Consider the following 15821-nt stretch of genomic DNA (forward strand, 5'->3'; position numbering starts at 1 on the left):
GATCTCGTATATCATCATTCCAGATTCGATCCTTCCTCGTGTGACCACACATCCATCTCAACATACGCATCTCTTCCACACCTAACTATTGAACATGTCGCCTTTTAGTCGGCCAACACTGAGCTCGTTGCAACGAGGACATTAAAACAAAACCATCTTTGATGTAGGGTGGAACCATAATTTGATGATCTTTTCACACTTGAAGGGGGGAGGGGGAATAAACAAGAACAATAGGAGGAAACTCTCAAACAAAAGCCAAATCACCCATCTACTAGGATAGCATACATGAGATCCACAAGTATACAACAACAATCCAAGAAAATAGCACAAATGTAGAGTTCTTCCCACTCCAAAGGAGGTGAGGTCTTGATGATAGTCTTCTCCACAAGGGAGGTCTTGATATCCACTTGGGGATCTTTCTCCTAGGAGGTCTTCATCTTCAAGGGGAGGGATAGATGAGCTCAATATACTTTCCTAACCCCAACTACGAGGAGGTGAAGGTCTATATACAACGGTCCACATGGAACGCGTCCGGGCTGGGGCCGGATGTCCGGGGCCTCGCAGGATGCAGATGTCAGGGGTCGCGACCAGATGTCTGGCCGCGGCGCTGGTCGGCGTACTGGACTCCTCAGTGCGGATATCCATGAATCTCTTTAAATTCTTGAGGATTTTTAAAACTTGGCACATTTTTTTATTTTTTGGACATTTTTAAAATTTGTTGAACATCCTTTTGAATCCAGGAAAATTGTTATATTTTTTATTTTTTAAACTTGGAACATTGAACATTTTTTATTTTTCAAAATAGTTTTGAAATTTAAAAAATCATGAACACTAGCTTCTTCCTTCATTTATTTTAGAGAATTTTTATGGTACGTCGTACTACTCAAAAAATGTGAGTAGTATATTGTCGATCCAATGGTCAATATTAATTCCTCCAATATTTGCGGTAGCGCATTCCGGTAATTCACTCGTAGGGTAGATTTGTTCTTTCTTAGATTTAATCACAATTCTTAAATAATGCAATTAATTACAATTTGACCATTCTCGACTACACAGAGCTTAGGGGGTGTTTGGTTCAGAAGTCCTAGGACTTTTTCTAGTCCCAGGGACTAATAAAAAAAGACTCTCTAGTAGAGTCTTTTTCTAGTTCCTGTGAAAAAGTCCCTCCCGTTTGGTTCCTAGGGACTTTTTAGAGACTTTTTCTAGCCTCTGGGACTAAAAAGTCCCTGAACCAAACACCCCCTTAGTTTGCTTGCCATTCATCACTCGAAGCAGCCGCCCGAGTCCCGACGTCCTTCTCCTCGATCGCACAGGGCCAAACGTCCATCGATGCCCTGAGATCTTCCTTTCGTGCATCCTAGCGACGAGCTGACGACGCAGCCGCCCCATGCCGCCGTCCTGTGATCTTCCTCCCCTGCGGCCTAGCAACGAGGCAGCCGCCCTTGTCAGTGCTGGTAGCAGTGTCCATGCTTCTAGGAAGTAGGAACGGAACGGGAAGAAATCAGCCTTGCTCCACCGGCAGTACCTCTGCGCGTGCTGCTGCTCCCCACCCGCCATGGCTGCGCACACATAACTTGGGAAGACTGTGTTTTGATAAGTGAATTTAGGGTATTAAGTTACAACAGGGGTTGTAATTCGTTAGTGCGGGATTTGTGTGCGTGTGTGCAATGGATACTGATTGATTAGTTTGTGCTTGGTGTAGAACAGTTATTGAAGGGTTTTGCGGTGCGGACAAGGGATGGGAAATGGGGAATGAAGACATGAAATCTTGCCAGTTCTGCCCTTCAGTCGTTTTCGGATGGAACCGGCCAAGCACTTGCCAACCGAAAAAGCCCCTAGGCACAAAATATACTACCGAAAATCTGTTGTAGTATTATTAAATCTGGGCCGTCCTAACATAAAAATTAACACTTCTGATGTACTGTAAAGAAAAAGGTCCATTTTACTACCCTGAATAAAGCGTGTGGTTCATTTTAACCCCCGATCAATATTTCTGCTCCCTTCACCCCCTGAACAAACCCATACCGGTTGAAAGAGACCCCTGGGTGGTTTGTCTCGACTTCCTGCTAACGTGGCACAAGTCAACGGTGGTTTTGACCCATAATCGTCCAAAATGCCCCCTGGACATTTGCCGGTGGCTCCCTCCTCCTCACGCCGGTGGCTCCCTGCCGCAGCCGACGAGCGCCCGCATCAGCAGCAGCTCCAGTCGCGCCGCCCCTCTTCCTCCCTTCCCCCTCTTTCTCTTCCTCCCCTTCCTCTCTCTTCTTCTCTCTCTCTTTCCTTCCCTCACGTCTCTCTCCTCTCTTCTCGCAGGAGCACCAGGAGCCGCCATGGAGCTCCATCCGCCGTCGCCAGCGCCGATTCCGGTGAGAATCGGCCTTCCTCGCCCAAATCCGGATGCTCCCCATCTCCTCCTCCCCGCCGGAAGCCGCGCCCGCCGGCCTCCCCAAACCGCAACGCCCAAGCTGCACTGCGCCGCCAGGAGGACGACGCTCGCTCCAGCGCCAATTCCCGCGTCGCCCTGCCAGATCCGCTGGTCCGACGCCCCCGCAAGGCCCAGCCCAGCGCCTCCTGCCCCGCGCAGCCGGGGGTGAGACGTGGTGCGAAGCGCCACCGCCCCTGCACCCCGTTCCCCCATGGCCGGCCACCTCTGGTCGACGGGAGGCCACGACCTCTCACTCCCAGCTCTGGTCCGCCGCTTCACCACTCCTGCTCCAACCAGGAGCTCGCCGCCGGCCACCTCCGGGCCTCCTGCAGCACCTCGCCGCCGTCTAGCGACCCCACCATCGGCCTCCACCTCCGGTCCGTGCCCATAGCTGCTGCTCCGGTCAGCCGCGCCACCACAACCACCTACAGCGCCGCCGGGAGACATTGATGGGTCACCTGACGAGTGGGCCCCACTAGTCAAATACCGCCGTTGACTACTGCCACATCAGCAGCGGGTGGAGACAAACCAGTCAAGGGGGTGTTTTGTCCAGTTTGAGTTTGTTTGGGGGCTACAAGAAGCAGAAATATTGATCAGGTGGTAAAGTGAACCACCCACTTTATTCAAGGTAGTAAAATGGACTTTTTTCTACTGTAAAAGGTCTTTTATTTTACTTATTTATTCCATTCCCGCGCATGGCACCTTATTACTTCTCCTGTCGCGTCATCTTCTTGACGACAAGGTCCAAGAGAGCAGAGGAGCAATGTTTCTTTAGCTGCTCAAACCCATGCATTTCCATGACAGTTTCCAGATTAGCCGGAGAAAACAGAAATCTCATGCACGCCTCCTTCAGCACGGGGCAGCGGTGCCGCTCGGCCAAAGTTAAAATGTCAGACACCGAGCCCATACCGATGTGCCGACACAGTGCCTCCTCGCAGACGAGCTTCAGCTTCTCCAGCTCATACCTGTCCGCCGCGACGAGTAGACTCTCCGCCGTCGATGCCGCTTCGAGCAGGCTCGTATCCGGAGGCGAGTCTGTGTAGATGAACTGGAGCAGAGCCTTGAACACATGCGGGTTCATGTCACGGACGTGTAGTAGTTGAGCGGTGCTGTTGTAGTCGTAGTCGTAGATTCTTGACGCGGCCGAGAGATCTGCCTTGAAGACGGGTGAGCGCGCCTCGAGTATCCACTGGTGCGCAGGGAACGTCTCCCCGCCGACCTTTATCTTCACGTCCGGGCTTCCCTTGTTCCAGATGGCTTCCGCGAGTTGCCCATGCAAATCGAACGGCGGCACCACCGGCGGAATCTCCATGCGCTCGTCGGTTCCCGTGACGACGACGGTGAGGTCGCACAGGATGGTCAGGCAGTCATCCTTGAGATGCTTCTCTTTGTCGAAATCCTCGTGGGTGATGAACGACTCGAACCCATCCCATTCCCGGGAACCATGGATCGGCTGCAGTATTGTGGTTTTAGTGTAGGATGGCTCCAAGGCCTGGTTGAGTATACTAAACTGGATCTTTGCCATTGTATCCCCGATTAATTCCTGGCTAGCATGGCGGCCGGCATATTCAATGAAAAGGGAGATGTGGTCCTCCTGCCAGCGGCCGTTTGGATAGCACAAAACACGCCAGTCGTGGCCGCCGACGGCGAACGTGCTCGATCTCATCTCCGGCCCACGGAAGTGCTCAAAGTCCTCTGGGACCCCCATGTTCCTGACTTTGTTGAACTCATTCATCCGGAGCAGGTGCGAGCCGGAGCTAGTCACCTGCCGCGGGAAGATGGTTGAAGCAAAGAGTTGCTTCCGACCGGCGCCACGCAGGGCGGACAGGAGAGCCAACATTGGACAGGATCGGCTAGCTAGGACTAGGAGCGCTTTGAGGAAGGAGATGACAGCGGCTTGCTGTCTTCTTTTTTTAGAAGAGAAGAAAGGCAGCTGGTAGACTACTACAATACTATATGTAAATGTGCGACAAAATGGGAACCGATTGATACATCATGCATGTACAGCCTGAATATAGTAGTGACTTGGGCTACAATTCATCCCTACCCCCTTTTGCCCCACAAAATCTTTCCTCTTACTCTCCTTTGGTATTTTTCAAGAACATTACTCCTTCGGTATGATATATGGAAAGGAAAAGATTTCGGCTTTGCTAAAGGGCCACACTAGGCGTCATCCGATCCGGCTGATTGGATTGATTGATACCCATCCATTAGATGAAGTGCTGGTAATTAGGTGCTCTCATTTTTTTTTGGCCACTACTAGCCGACGGCCGGTCGTACCGCGCCCGTACGATCTTTTCGGCCACAACGCACACAGCCATTTCGATCTGGCCGGTGATTAGCGAAACTGCTCGTCCTTGTGCGCACGCTCCTCGCGGCAGCCATCTCGTAGCGCTCTGCCGTTGCTCGTCGCCGGCCAGCACGCGACCGCCATCTCGTAGCGCTCCGTCGTTGCTCGTTGTCGGCCAGCACGCGGCCGCCATAGTCGCAGCATGTGCTCGCCGTTGTCAACGTAGCCGCAACACCCCAGTTCACGGCGTTCCAGCGCGCGGCGTCGAGGTCACAGCACGCCCTCACCTCCGTCGTGGTGGTGGCCGTGGTCGCTGCTCCCCGGCCGTGGGGTTCCAGCACGTGGATCATCCCAGCTTTTGGTCTCCATGGTTCTAGCATTTCACGGCCATGGTTGCAGTACACGGCCGTATTTGTTCCAGCACACCGCCGCAATTCATCATGTGTGCTGGACGAAGCTGGGATTCAAGGTCACCCCCCATGACAAAAGCTCCTCAAAATTTATCTTAAGGCCTGACATCTCCTCAAAACACATCAGAAGAAATTTTAGGTTAATAATTTCCCTCAGAGTTTCTAATAAAGATTGACGTATTATCGGCGTATTGGAGATGAGAAATCCCTCCTGGGATGATACCAGACGCCACTCCCGAGATATGTCCGGCTGCCTTTGCACGGTCGAGGTTCCTTGCCAGGGCATCCACAATGATATTGAATAGGAGAGGCGAGATTGGGTCACCTTGGCAGACTCCCTGTTTGTTCCTAAAGAACGACCTGATGTGGCCGTTAATATTTACAACCGTCTGGCCGCCCCAGACCAGTTGCCGCATCCAGCTGGTCCAAAGAGGGTCAAAGCCCTTTTGGCTCAAAACCTCCTCGAGAAAATCCCACCGGACCCTATCGTATGCTTTCTCGAAGTCAATCTTGAGGATAAACACCTCTTCCTTGGTTAGTCTGATCTTTTGTAGAACCTCATGTAGAACCGCCACCCCGTCTAATATGCTTCTCCCACAGATGAAGGCCGATTGGCTAGTGTCAATCACCTTGTTAGCTACCGGAGCGAGCCATTTCACGAACCCTTTGGCCAGAAGGCAAAAGTTCACATTGATGAAGGTTAAAGGTCGGTATTGTCTAATATTATCCGCACCCTGGACTTTAGGAATCAGCGCGAGAACCCCATAGTTTAGGCGTTTGACATCCATCCTGCCCAATGTTAACTCATGTACCAGAGTAGCAAATTGGGGCCCCACCAAACTCCATAACTTCTTATAAAATGTAACCGGAAACTCGTCTGGTCCGGGAGTAGTATTTCCTCTCATGGCATTAAGGTTATTCGTGATCTCATCAAAGGAGAAAGGCCGAGTGAGCGCCAGGTTATCTAGAGGGGATACCAGCCTTTGGCCTTCCCTCATATTCGGTCCAAGCGATGCCGCCCCTCCCGAAGTGGAACCCAATAAGTCTCGATAAAAGACGTCAATATGGGATCTAAGGGCCTCCCTGTCAGAATAAACAATGCTCCTCTCTCTAGGGAAGTGATAATGCATCTCCTACGGCGACCATTAGCCATGGCGTGAAAAAAATTCCATACTAGCATCTCCCTTAAGCACCCATCTCTGTTGCCCTCTCTGTTGCCAGTATATTTCCTCACATGTGAGAATGAAAATCATCTCATCCTCCGCGGCATATCTTCTAGCCCATTCCGTATTGGAAAGCCCAATCGAATCTGCCTTGCCATCGAGATCCCTTGTCTCGGCCATCAGGGCCTCTTTACGTACTCGCACAAGGATCCCCACATTAGCCACCCATCCCCTAAGGTGATGACGCAATCTCCGAATGCAGTGCTGCCATTCGTCCAACACGTCGCATAAGGGGCTATAGCGGTGTGGTCGGTTTCGCCTCGCATCCACCCAAATTTTATTCACCCTATCCACGAAACCGGGTTGAAGCAACCACTGACGCTGAAAGAAGAAGTGTTTCTGCGGCCGTCATTGGGTCTCACCATAGTGCAGGTGTGGAGTTAGCCGGGTGTAGCCGCCTTTATATAGCAAATGGCCGACGAACCGCTTCAATGGCGGAGGCAGTGAGAGGTCGCATCCGCCCTGAGCCATCTTCAATGTTGAGTGGCGGGCTCTATAGGGGCATGAATGCGGGCAGCTGGCGCCGGGCGGGAACGCACACAGGAGAGGGAGTAGGGGTCTTGGTGGGCCAGGACGGTCAGAACCGGGCGTGGGATCGGTCCGGACTCACACAAAGCCCCCCCCCCCCCTCCACATGTTTGTCTCTGGTTTACAGGAGAAATCACGTCTGGACCTTCCCGCGGATCGGTATAGAACTGTGTTGAATGGCTTTCGCAGTTCAGACAATTGCGGGAGGTTTGCGTGTCCGCCTTGGAGATGCCTTAACTGTAGTTATTATTTGAAGAACGAAAATACATGCGTGCATATAGAGGAATCTGATCACATCACGGTAATTTTTGTTCAGTATAAGGTACCTTTTTTCAAAGGGAGGTCTTAAGCCAGATTGTTTTTTTTTTGCTGGTACTCGCCCGTGCGTTATTACGAGGTATAAATATTCCAGTATGTTAGTCTATTATTTATCTGTCCGTATTATATAATTATGTAAATACGTATATATGTATCAAATTCTGCCCGTGATTTTATTTTGTAATCAGTTATTGACTTGTCAAATAAAATATAGTTTATTTGGTAAGTCAATAAAAGATGAGATAATTAAGGCAGTTTTTAAAGAATGATCATCAGGAAAAATATGAATTGTTGAACGAAGCACTCCGCCTTGCAGAAAAAGGAGCACTTTTTTCTTGAGTAAGAAAAAGTAGAGATAGTAAAGCAGTGTGAATGAAACATTTTCTGTCATATATAATGGCAATGTGAAATTTTTTCACTTTAAAACACATCTAATGGCTACAAGTTTTTAATCTAATAAATAAATGATTGGGTATTTCTGATGTTTGTGGAATTTTGTAGCCTATTCTTTTTCTGATGAGCTCGTCAAACACTTCTAATATAGATAGAATATAATAACAGTTTTGCTAAGTCTCAGTTTATGTCTTAGTCGATACTATATTTCTTTGATTTTGCATGGAGATTTGTTAAAAAATTTGTTTTCAGTTTTTCTTTTTTCTTTATCACTTGACTAAGGCTTAGTCAACTGAGACCTAACGACACCATATAATAATAGATATATAGATTGCATACCGGGGCATGGGCATGCCACACAATACCGGCCTTACTGCTCCTGTTGAATCATCTTTTTGACGATAAAATTAAAGCCCCGAGGGAGCAGAGGAGCTTTGTTGCACCATCTTGTTGACGACAAGCTCCAAGAGAGCAGAGGAGCAATCTTTCTTTAGCTGCTCAAACCCATCCATTGCCATGACAGCTTCCAGATTACCGGGGGAAGACAGGAATCGCATGCATGCCTCCTTCAACACGGGGCAGCCGTGCCGCTCGGCCAACGCCAAAGTGGCAAACACGGAGCCCATGCCGATGTGCCGGCACAGTGCCTCCTCGCAGACCAGTTTCAGCTTCTCCAGTTCATACCTGTCCGCCGCGACGAGCAGCATCTCGGCCGTCTTCGCCTCCTCGAGCAGGTTCGCATGTGGAGGCGAGTCCGTGTAGATGAACTCGAGCAGAGCCTTGAACACCTCGGGGTCCATGCCTTCCACGCATAGTAGTTGAGTGGTGCTGTCGTAGATTCTAGAAGCGGGCGAGAGATCCGCCTTGAAGACGGGTGAACGCGCCTCAAGTATCCACCGGTGCGCAAAGAACTTCTCCTGGCCGACCTTGATCTCCACGTCCGGTGTTTCCTTGTTCCAGATGGCTTCCCCGAATTGCCCATGCAAGTCGAAGGGCGGCGCCACCGGCAGAATCTCCATGCGCTCCTCAGTTCCGGTGACGACGACGGTGAGATCGCACAGGACGGTCAGGCAGTCATCCTTAAGATGCTTCTCTTTGTCGAAATCCTCGTCAGTCATGAACCACTCGAATCCGCCCCATTGATAGTGGGAGCCATAGCGCTGCATTAGTATGGTTTTGGTGTATGATGCCTCCAAGGCCTGGTCAAGTATACTAAACTGGACCACATGACACATGTGGTAAGCAATCCAAACAATTCCAAAAGTATACTAAACTGGATCTTTGCCATGATATCCCCGATCGGTTTGTGGCTAGCATGGCGACCGCCATGTTCGAGGAAAAGGGAGATGTGGCCGTCGCGCCAGTGTCCCTTTGGATAGCACAAAATACGTCAGTCGTGGCCGCCGACGGCGAATGTGCTTGATCTCATCTCCAGCCCACACTGGTAGAAAAAAGGCCTTTAGTCCCGGTTCGCAAAGGTCTTTAGTCCCGGCTGTGCAATCGGGACTAAATATGCGCGGCTAAAGACCCCCCCTAGTCGCGCCTCTACGAACCGCGATTAAAGGCTTCAGTCCCGGTTCTCGTGGCTAACCGGGACTAAAGGCCCGTCCTTTAGTCCCGGTTCTCGTGGCTAACCGGAACTAAAGGCCTCCTCCGCAGGTTTAAACCTGGTTTTTTTGCGAATTTTTTTTATTTTTTTTATTTTCAAATTTCTGAATTATTTTAACCTCTAATCTCTAATCACCACCCCTCATCACTGCTCAATTTATCCTCTAATCTCTAATCACCCCTCATCATTCCAAATCATCTAACTTCCCGGACGGTCATCCATCCTCTCACTACTCCAGCCTGAGCACGCTTAACTTCCGGGTTCTATTCTCCCTCGTTTCTAAGTCTGCACTTGTTGTTTTCCTGACAATAGTAGGATGTCAATTCTATTAACCCTCAGGAATTTAGCTTAAGCATGAAGTGACACATTTCACTGTTTGAGTTTGAAACTATTGTTTTAAAAACCAATAATTATTCAGTAACACTAATATTTCTGGAATAATTAGTTTGACCATTGTTTGACCACTGTTTGACCACAGTTTGACCAGATTTGACCAAAATTTAAAAAAACTGAAATAATTATTTAGTAACACTAATATTCTAGAATAATTAGTTTGACCACAGTTTGACCACAATTTGAATTTTTTTGAATTTTTTTGCCTCTCCAGATCTTAAAAGCCCCGTATCTTTTTTTCGGTTAGGTTTTTGGGGATTCTAAAAATGTTTAACAGGGTTCCTCCGGTTAAATTCGGATGTAACTTTTTGAGTAGATAATTTTTCATATAAAAAACTTTTTCATCCGAGTTCGTATGCAAAAGTTATGCCCATTTTAAGAATTTCCAGAGAGATTTTGCAAATAAAGTCGAAATTCATATTTGTTAATTTTCCCAACAACTAGACCACATATCACATGAGAAACTTATTTTGTTTTATTTTTTTGACATTTCCATCATTTTCTTTTGTTTTTTCTAAAACTGAAAAGGCGATCGGGGGGGTGTAGAGTTTGAAAATGAGGCCTCAAATCCCTTTAGTCGCGGTTGGCCAGACCAACCGGGACTAAAGGTCTAACCTTTAGTCCCGGTTGGCCTGGCCAACCGGGACTAAAGCCCCTCCCGTCCGCCAGCTGTCGACCGAGCGCGCTGGGCCCAGATAGTTAGTCGCGGGTCTCCTCCCGAACCGCGACTAAAGACCCCTTTGGTCGCGGTTCGATTATTTTGGGGACTAATGGGGGCGTATGGAAGCCTCTTTTTCTACTAGTGCCACGGGAGTCCTTTTCGACCACCACGTCCTTGACTTTGGTGAACTCATTGATCCGAAGTAGGTGCGAGCCGGTCGCATGCCTCGGGAAGATGGTCGAAGCGGGGAGTTGCTTCCGACCGACGCAGCGCAGGGCAGGCAGGAGAGCCGACATTGACATGATCGGCTTGGAGAGCTTTGAGGAAGGAGGTAGCCTGCTAGTATGATATATGTAAATGTGCGGCAAAATGGGAACCGATTGATACAACATGCATGTACAGCCCGAATTTGGTGACTTGGGCTACAATTCATATCCCTGCACCCTTTTCTCCCCGGATCCGGCTTGCCTGCTCCCTCTCCATGCTCCTATCCGTGCTCCCACTTCATCCTACGGCTGTTCTTTTCCCTTTTTCTTTTCTAATCTAATCATCTCCCCCCCTGATTTTCAGGGGGTGGGGCCGGGCCTTATTTTCTTCCAATCAAATCAAGCCACGTATGCGGGAGCACGGATGGGAGCATGGGAAGGGAGCAGGCAAGTCTCGTCCTTTCTCCCCACGAAATGGATATGAGACTATCTTACCTTGGTGCGTACCTTGGTCAGGGCTCCCCGGCAAAGCCTCCGGGACTCGTTGGCCAAATAAGTTGCCCGGTTGGAGCGGAGCTACTCCAGAGCCCCAAGAACGCTCTCGAAGAATAGAGTCAGGCTGGTGTTGGGACTCAAGTTCGGCTCCGGGGCGTACCTCACATTCGGCATCCCCATGGTAGCCAGCTTCGTGGTGATCCTGGCGGCAACGTCGGCGAGGCGGCTGATCCAGCGGTTTTCGCCCTTCACGAAATCCTCGTGGTTGGCGGTGTCGTTCCTCCGCAACTTCTTCTCGTCCTCGAGGGCTTTGGTCAGGGTCTCTTCCCGGGTCCTGACCTCCGAAAGCGTCCCCTCAAGACCCTCCAGCTTCAGCTGCAGGTCTTTGATGGAGCCATTGGCCTTGGAGAGCAGTTCGGCCTTGCCGAGGACTTTCGCCTACGCCTCCACCAAGGCACCGTTGAGCGTGTCCTTCTCCTTCGTCAGCTTCAGCACCTCTTCGTTCAGCCCATCCCGCTCCTCCTCTAGCTCTTTCACCTTGCCGGCCTGTACCTGGGCCTGAGCATTGAGTGCCTCCTCGTGCCTCTGCTCCAGCTCCTAGGTCCGCTGCACGATGAGCTTCTCGACCTCCTCATCCTTGCCGCGGAGTGTCGCGGCGAGCTTCTCCTCACGGGCGGCAAGGTCCTTCTCCTGGGAGTTCAACAGAGCTTGGTGCTGTTGTCGGGCGGCCTCATCTTTGGCGGCCTGCTCCTTCGCCAGCTCCTGGGCCTTCTTGATGTCAGCCTGCTTTAGGAGGAGCTCTTGTTTGCGCTCGGCCAGCTCGCCTTGTATCTCCTTCAGTTCCTGGTGGGCGTCGCGGAGCCAGGCTTGCGTCTCAGCTCCTTGAAATCTGCTTCTGCCTTGTCCACCGCTGCCATCTTGGACTTTGCCTTGTCCAGGCGGGCACAGTGAAGCACCTAGAGTTTCTGGAAGTTGGCGCTCATGGCCCGAAGGAGCTGCTCCTCTTGGGAACCGCCGCCACCGGTGCTCGGCTCGTCAACAACCTCAAGCCCGGCAGCGGCGAGCACCTCGTCATCAAATACCTCTCCCTCGGTGGGCGCCCTGGTGCTCGCCGTCCCTGAGAGGTGGACGAACAAGTCATCGCTCACCTTCAGGTACCTGCCCGAGCCAGAGGCGGCGGTCGAGGAAGGTTGGTCGTCGACCACCCCCTCCCCGGCAGGCACCGTGCCAGCCCCCTCGGCAGGCCCCGTGCAGGCCTCCTCGGCAGCAGCCTTGCCGGCCGCCCCAGCAGGCCCCTTGGCGGCCACTTCAGCGGCAGTCTTGGCGGCCTCCTCGGCGGCGATCTTGTCGGCCTCGGCCTCGGCTTCCCTGGAGACCTCCTCAATGACGGTGTCAACGTCCTCCCGGTCTGCCGGGGAAGGGTCTGGATACCGAGGAGGGGAATCAGGCGAAGCCAAGACCAAGGTTCAAAAAGAAGAAGCAAGAACAGGGATAAAAAGCAATTAACTCACCCACGCCGGGCTGAGAAGAAGTGGCGCCCTCCCCGCCAGCTTTTGGTGCCGGGGCAGAACCGTTGGCACCCAAATTCGTCTCCTCCTCCTCTTCCATATGCGTGGGCACGGTAGTGGATGCCCTTGCCGGAGACGCCCCTTGGGCCGGCGTGGTTGGGGGGGGGGGGGGCAGCGTGTTGGGGGTGGCCCTCAGCGGCTCCTCGTGCAGCCTTTCCTCTCCTCCAAGCTCGGCAAGATCAGCATCAAAGAATCACACCCCGAAGCTCATCGATGGAGGAGTGAGTGACGAGCTTACGCTGGGGGCTGAAGCGGGGGCTACGCCGGGGGCTGCTGTCTGAATTGTTGTCCACCACCAACGGCGTGTGCGAAGTACCCGCCGGGGGCTTGTCGCCCGTCGAGGCCCTGGCCCTCTTCGCCACCCGTTGGGTCAGCGTCTCCACGCCCCTGTGAAGACAACGCCAAGTCAAAGAAAGATAACATTGGAGTGACGTCAGGAGATGATGCGGGGAATGAAATACTTACTCTTCCTCCTCCTCCTCCTCCTCCTCCTCCTCCTCCTCCACTAGCTTCCTCTTCGTTGCCGGGCTGAAAGATCCGAGGTCAAATTCGGCCTCCAAAGTGCTGCCCGAAGGGGAAGGAGATGGGGTCCGGTACCGCTTGGTCGAGGAGGAAGCAGCCGCCTTCCTCCTCGCCATCGCGGCCATCGCCGGCTTCGTCGTTGCCGCAGCCTTCATCGCCCTCGTCTCGCGCACGAGCTGCTCCTGGGGCGGCTGCTACTGCGTGATCCTGCCGAGCCGGACCTGCTCACCAGAACTGGCCCGCCTCAGGACGCGCTGCCTCCCCGCGACCGGGGGGTCGTTCACCCCGACCTCCTCTTCGGACGACTCGTTGTCCGCATCTTCGACAAGGGGGCCTCGGCGTTGGCGCCGTTGGCCTCCCCGGCCGACTCCGCCCACTAGGCGAGCTCCTTCTCCTCCGCGGCCGCATCGGCCTCGTCCTCCACGTAACCGGCGCTGCCAGTCTCCCTGGCAAGCGCCGCCTCCGCCGCCCTGGCGGCGATGTAGTCTAGCTCCGCCTGGGTGGTGTCCTGGACGAGCAGTGGCTCATCGTGGATGAACCTCTCCGACAGGCTGTCGAAGAACTCCTGCACCTGCTCAGCCTCCGGCTCAGCCCAATTTGGGTCAAGGCCATGTGCGTTGAAGTCCGGCATCATGGCGATAATGTCAGTTGGCCGAGAATTGTTGCTCAGCAGGACTAGTCCCGCCGGCAGCCCAAACAGGGGCCCCTTGACGACCTTGCCGGCCTTCGCAGCCTTGCCGTTCCTCTCCGCCCTGCCGTTGCTATCCACGTCAAGCTGGAAGAGCCTTTGACAGAAATGGGCGTGTCCCATCACCATGAAGTTGTGCTTCAAGCCAGGGCGAAGCCTCATGATGTCGACCGTGTTCTGGAAGCGCCAGGCCGGCCTCTCCTTGTTATGCAGTGGAGCAATTCGGCGGCAGATGAAGTTAGCCTCAATCATCTCGAGGGTGAGCCCGGCCATGCTGAAGCATGGATTCTGGTAGTAGCGACCCCGAGCTTCTTGTCGTCGGCGTCGGAATCGCTCTAGTCCCTGCGACGGACTGGCGGGCTCTCATGAACTCGGCAGAACTCATGCGGATCCTCCTCCTCGATCCATAGCCACGGGCCCCGCCACTCCTCCCACCTCTCCTTCTGGGCGCCCTCCGGATACGTGCCCTTCTCCTGGGTCCGTGGGATCCAGGTGACGCAGCCGGAGATGGTGCCCCCCGCCTGGATACGGGGATAGAAGTAGTGGCGGAAGAGCGCCGTGCTGGGAAGCATTCCGACAAAGCCCTCGCAGAGGTGGGCAAAAAGGGCCATGCACGCCACGGCATTCGGTGTGAAATCAAGAAGATGGAAGCCGTAGGTGTGCATGACATCATTGAAAAAAACGGAGAAAGGGGGCAGAGCCCGCAGGAGAAGTTGTCAACGAAGAAAGGGTACCGATTTGGGCCGGCCTAAGCAAAATCGGCGGGGATGATGTGCGTGGCCGGGTGCCCCATCATCTTCACCCCCATAGAGGCTTGAAATAGTCCCTGAGATTGACCGCATCGACCGTCGAGGGGAAGATGGCAAGCTGCATCCGCCACACTGCCAACTCGCTCTCCGACACCTCCTTCTCCCCGACATCCTTGGCCACTCCCTTGCCCTTACTGGTTTTAGGTGCCATGGCGGCCGGGAAAGAGGTCAGGGATCGGGAGTAATGGAAGATTGAAGGCAATGAGGGCGTGGCGGTGGTGGATGGAAGCAAGAACTTCGAAGCTTTCGCCTGAGGAAGAAGAGTGGAATAGCGGTTCCGAGATTGGAAAAGGCGTAGAGGGTAAATGAGCAGCGCGCCTGCGGTTTTTCACTTTATTATGGGGAAGGCACGGGCCGCATATTTACCATTTACTGCGATGTGACGCATGAGAGCAGCAACCGGCCCACACATGATCCCCACGTCACGCACGACCCTCCACGTCGCGCATTCAACGCAGGTCGTGGGGAAGCGCAGCGAGCGAAGGAGTTACTGTGGTAAAACTCCGCCCCGCCTACCCGCGCACCGTTCTGGGCCTATCCCAACAACGCATTGTGCTTATGTGTGACCCTGGCCCGGGGGCTCCTGTCGGTATACAAAAGTGGGGGCCCTTTTTTACTCCTTTACTTGTGCACGGGCAGTCAGAGCCGCGCCCGCGGCTACACTAAGTAGGGCAGAGGAGGGAAGCCAAAGGCACAAGACGGGCAAAGCCAAGCCAAGACCAGAGACACAAAGAGCAAGAGGGCGAGGTGGACTCCCCCGGCAAGAGCCTTGCCGGGGCGGCCTTCGTAGCCCCGACAAGAGCCTTGCCGAGGCAACTTGCCCAACGCCAGCAGAGCGCGCCACCCTTGAGCCCAAGGGTTCCAACACCATCAACCACCTTGGAACCAAGGCTCGGGAGGCACCTCCATGGTGGCATGCAGATCTTTGTGAAGATCATAAGCACACAAGATCAGATGAGGACCAGAAGATGAAGATCCTCGGCAAGATCCTTGCCGAGGAAATCCACGAGACCCCCGGCAAGATCCTTGCCGGGGACGACCGCGATGCCACGGCAAGACCCTTGCCGACGCCCCAGCAAGACCCTTGCTGAGGGCACCTGTGGGGCCACAGCCAGGCTCACGTCTGTCAAGACTCCACCGTCGTTCCCATACAGCTACCAGCCCAACCAGCTGGGCAGGCACCTCCGTGGTGACGTGCGGCCTCCAGGCCAACTCAGCAAGCACCTGCGTGGTGGCATGCAGATCTTCGTGAAGACTGCCACCGCGCCAGCCCAGCAGCCAGC

General features: G+C 53.2%; 1 protein-coding gene and 1 pseudogene across 1 annotated transcript; both read right to left on the reverse strand.

Moving 5' to 3' along the window:
• Positions 1 to 3131: 3131 nt before the first annotated feature.
• LOC123164800 (BTB/POZ and MATH domain-containing protein 2-like) lies at positions 3132 to 4253 on the reverse strand. Its single transcript, XM_044582373.1, has one exon. The coding sequence runs from the start codon at positions 4158 to 4160 to the stop codon at positions 3132 to 3134; it is 1029 nt and encodes a 342-aa protein (XP_044438308.1). The 5' UTR covers positions 4161 to 4253.
• Positions 4254 to 7994: 3741 nt separating this feature from the next.
• LOC123171319 (BTB/POZ and MATH domain-containing protein 1-like) lies at positions 7995 to 14002 on the reverse strand (annotated as a pseudogene).
• Positions 14003 to 15821: the final 1819 nt, after the last annotated feature.

Source organism: Triticum aestivum, chromosome 7D (assembly GCF_018294505.1).
Source record: "Triticum aestivum cultivar Chinese Spring chromosome 7D, IWGSC CS RefSeq v2.1, whole genome shotgun sequence".
NCBI classification, from domain to species: Eukaryota; Viridiplantae; Streptophyta; class Magnoliopsida; order Poales; family Poaceae; genus Triticum; species Triticum aestivum.

What these genes read in the sequence shown, in the direction of transcription:
- LOC123164800 (XM_044582373.1), bottom strand. Translation starts at nt 4,160, where the DNA reads ATGAATGAGTTCAACAAAGTCAGGAACATGGGGGTCCCAGAGGACTTT.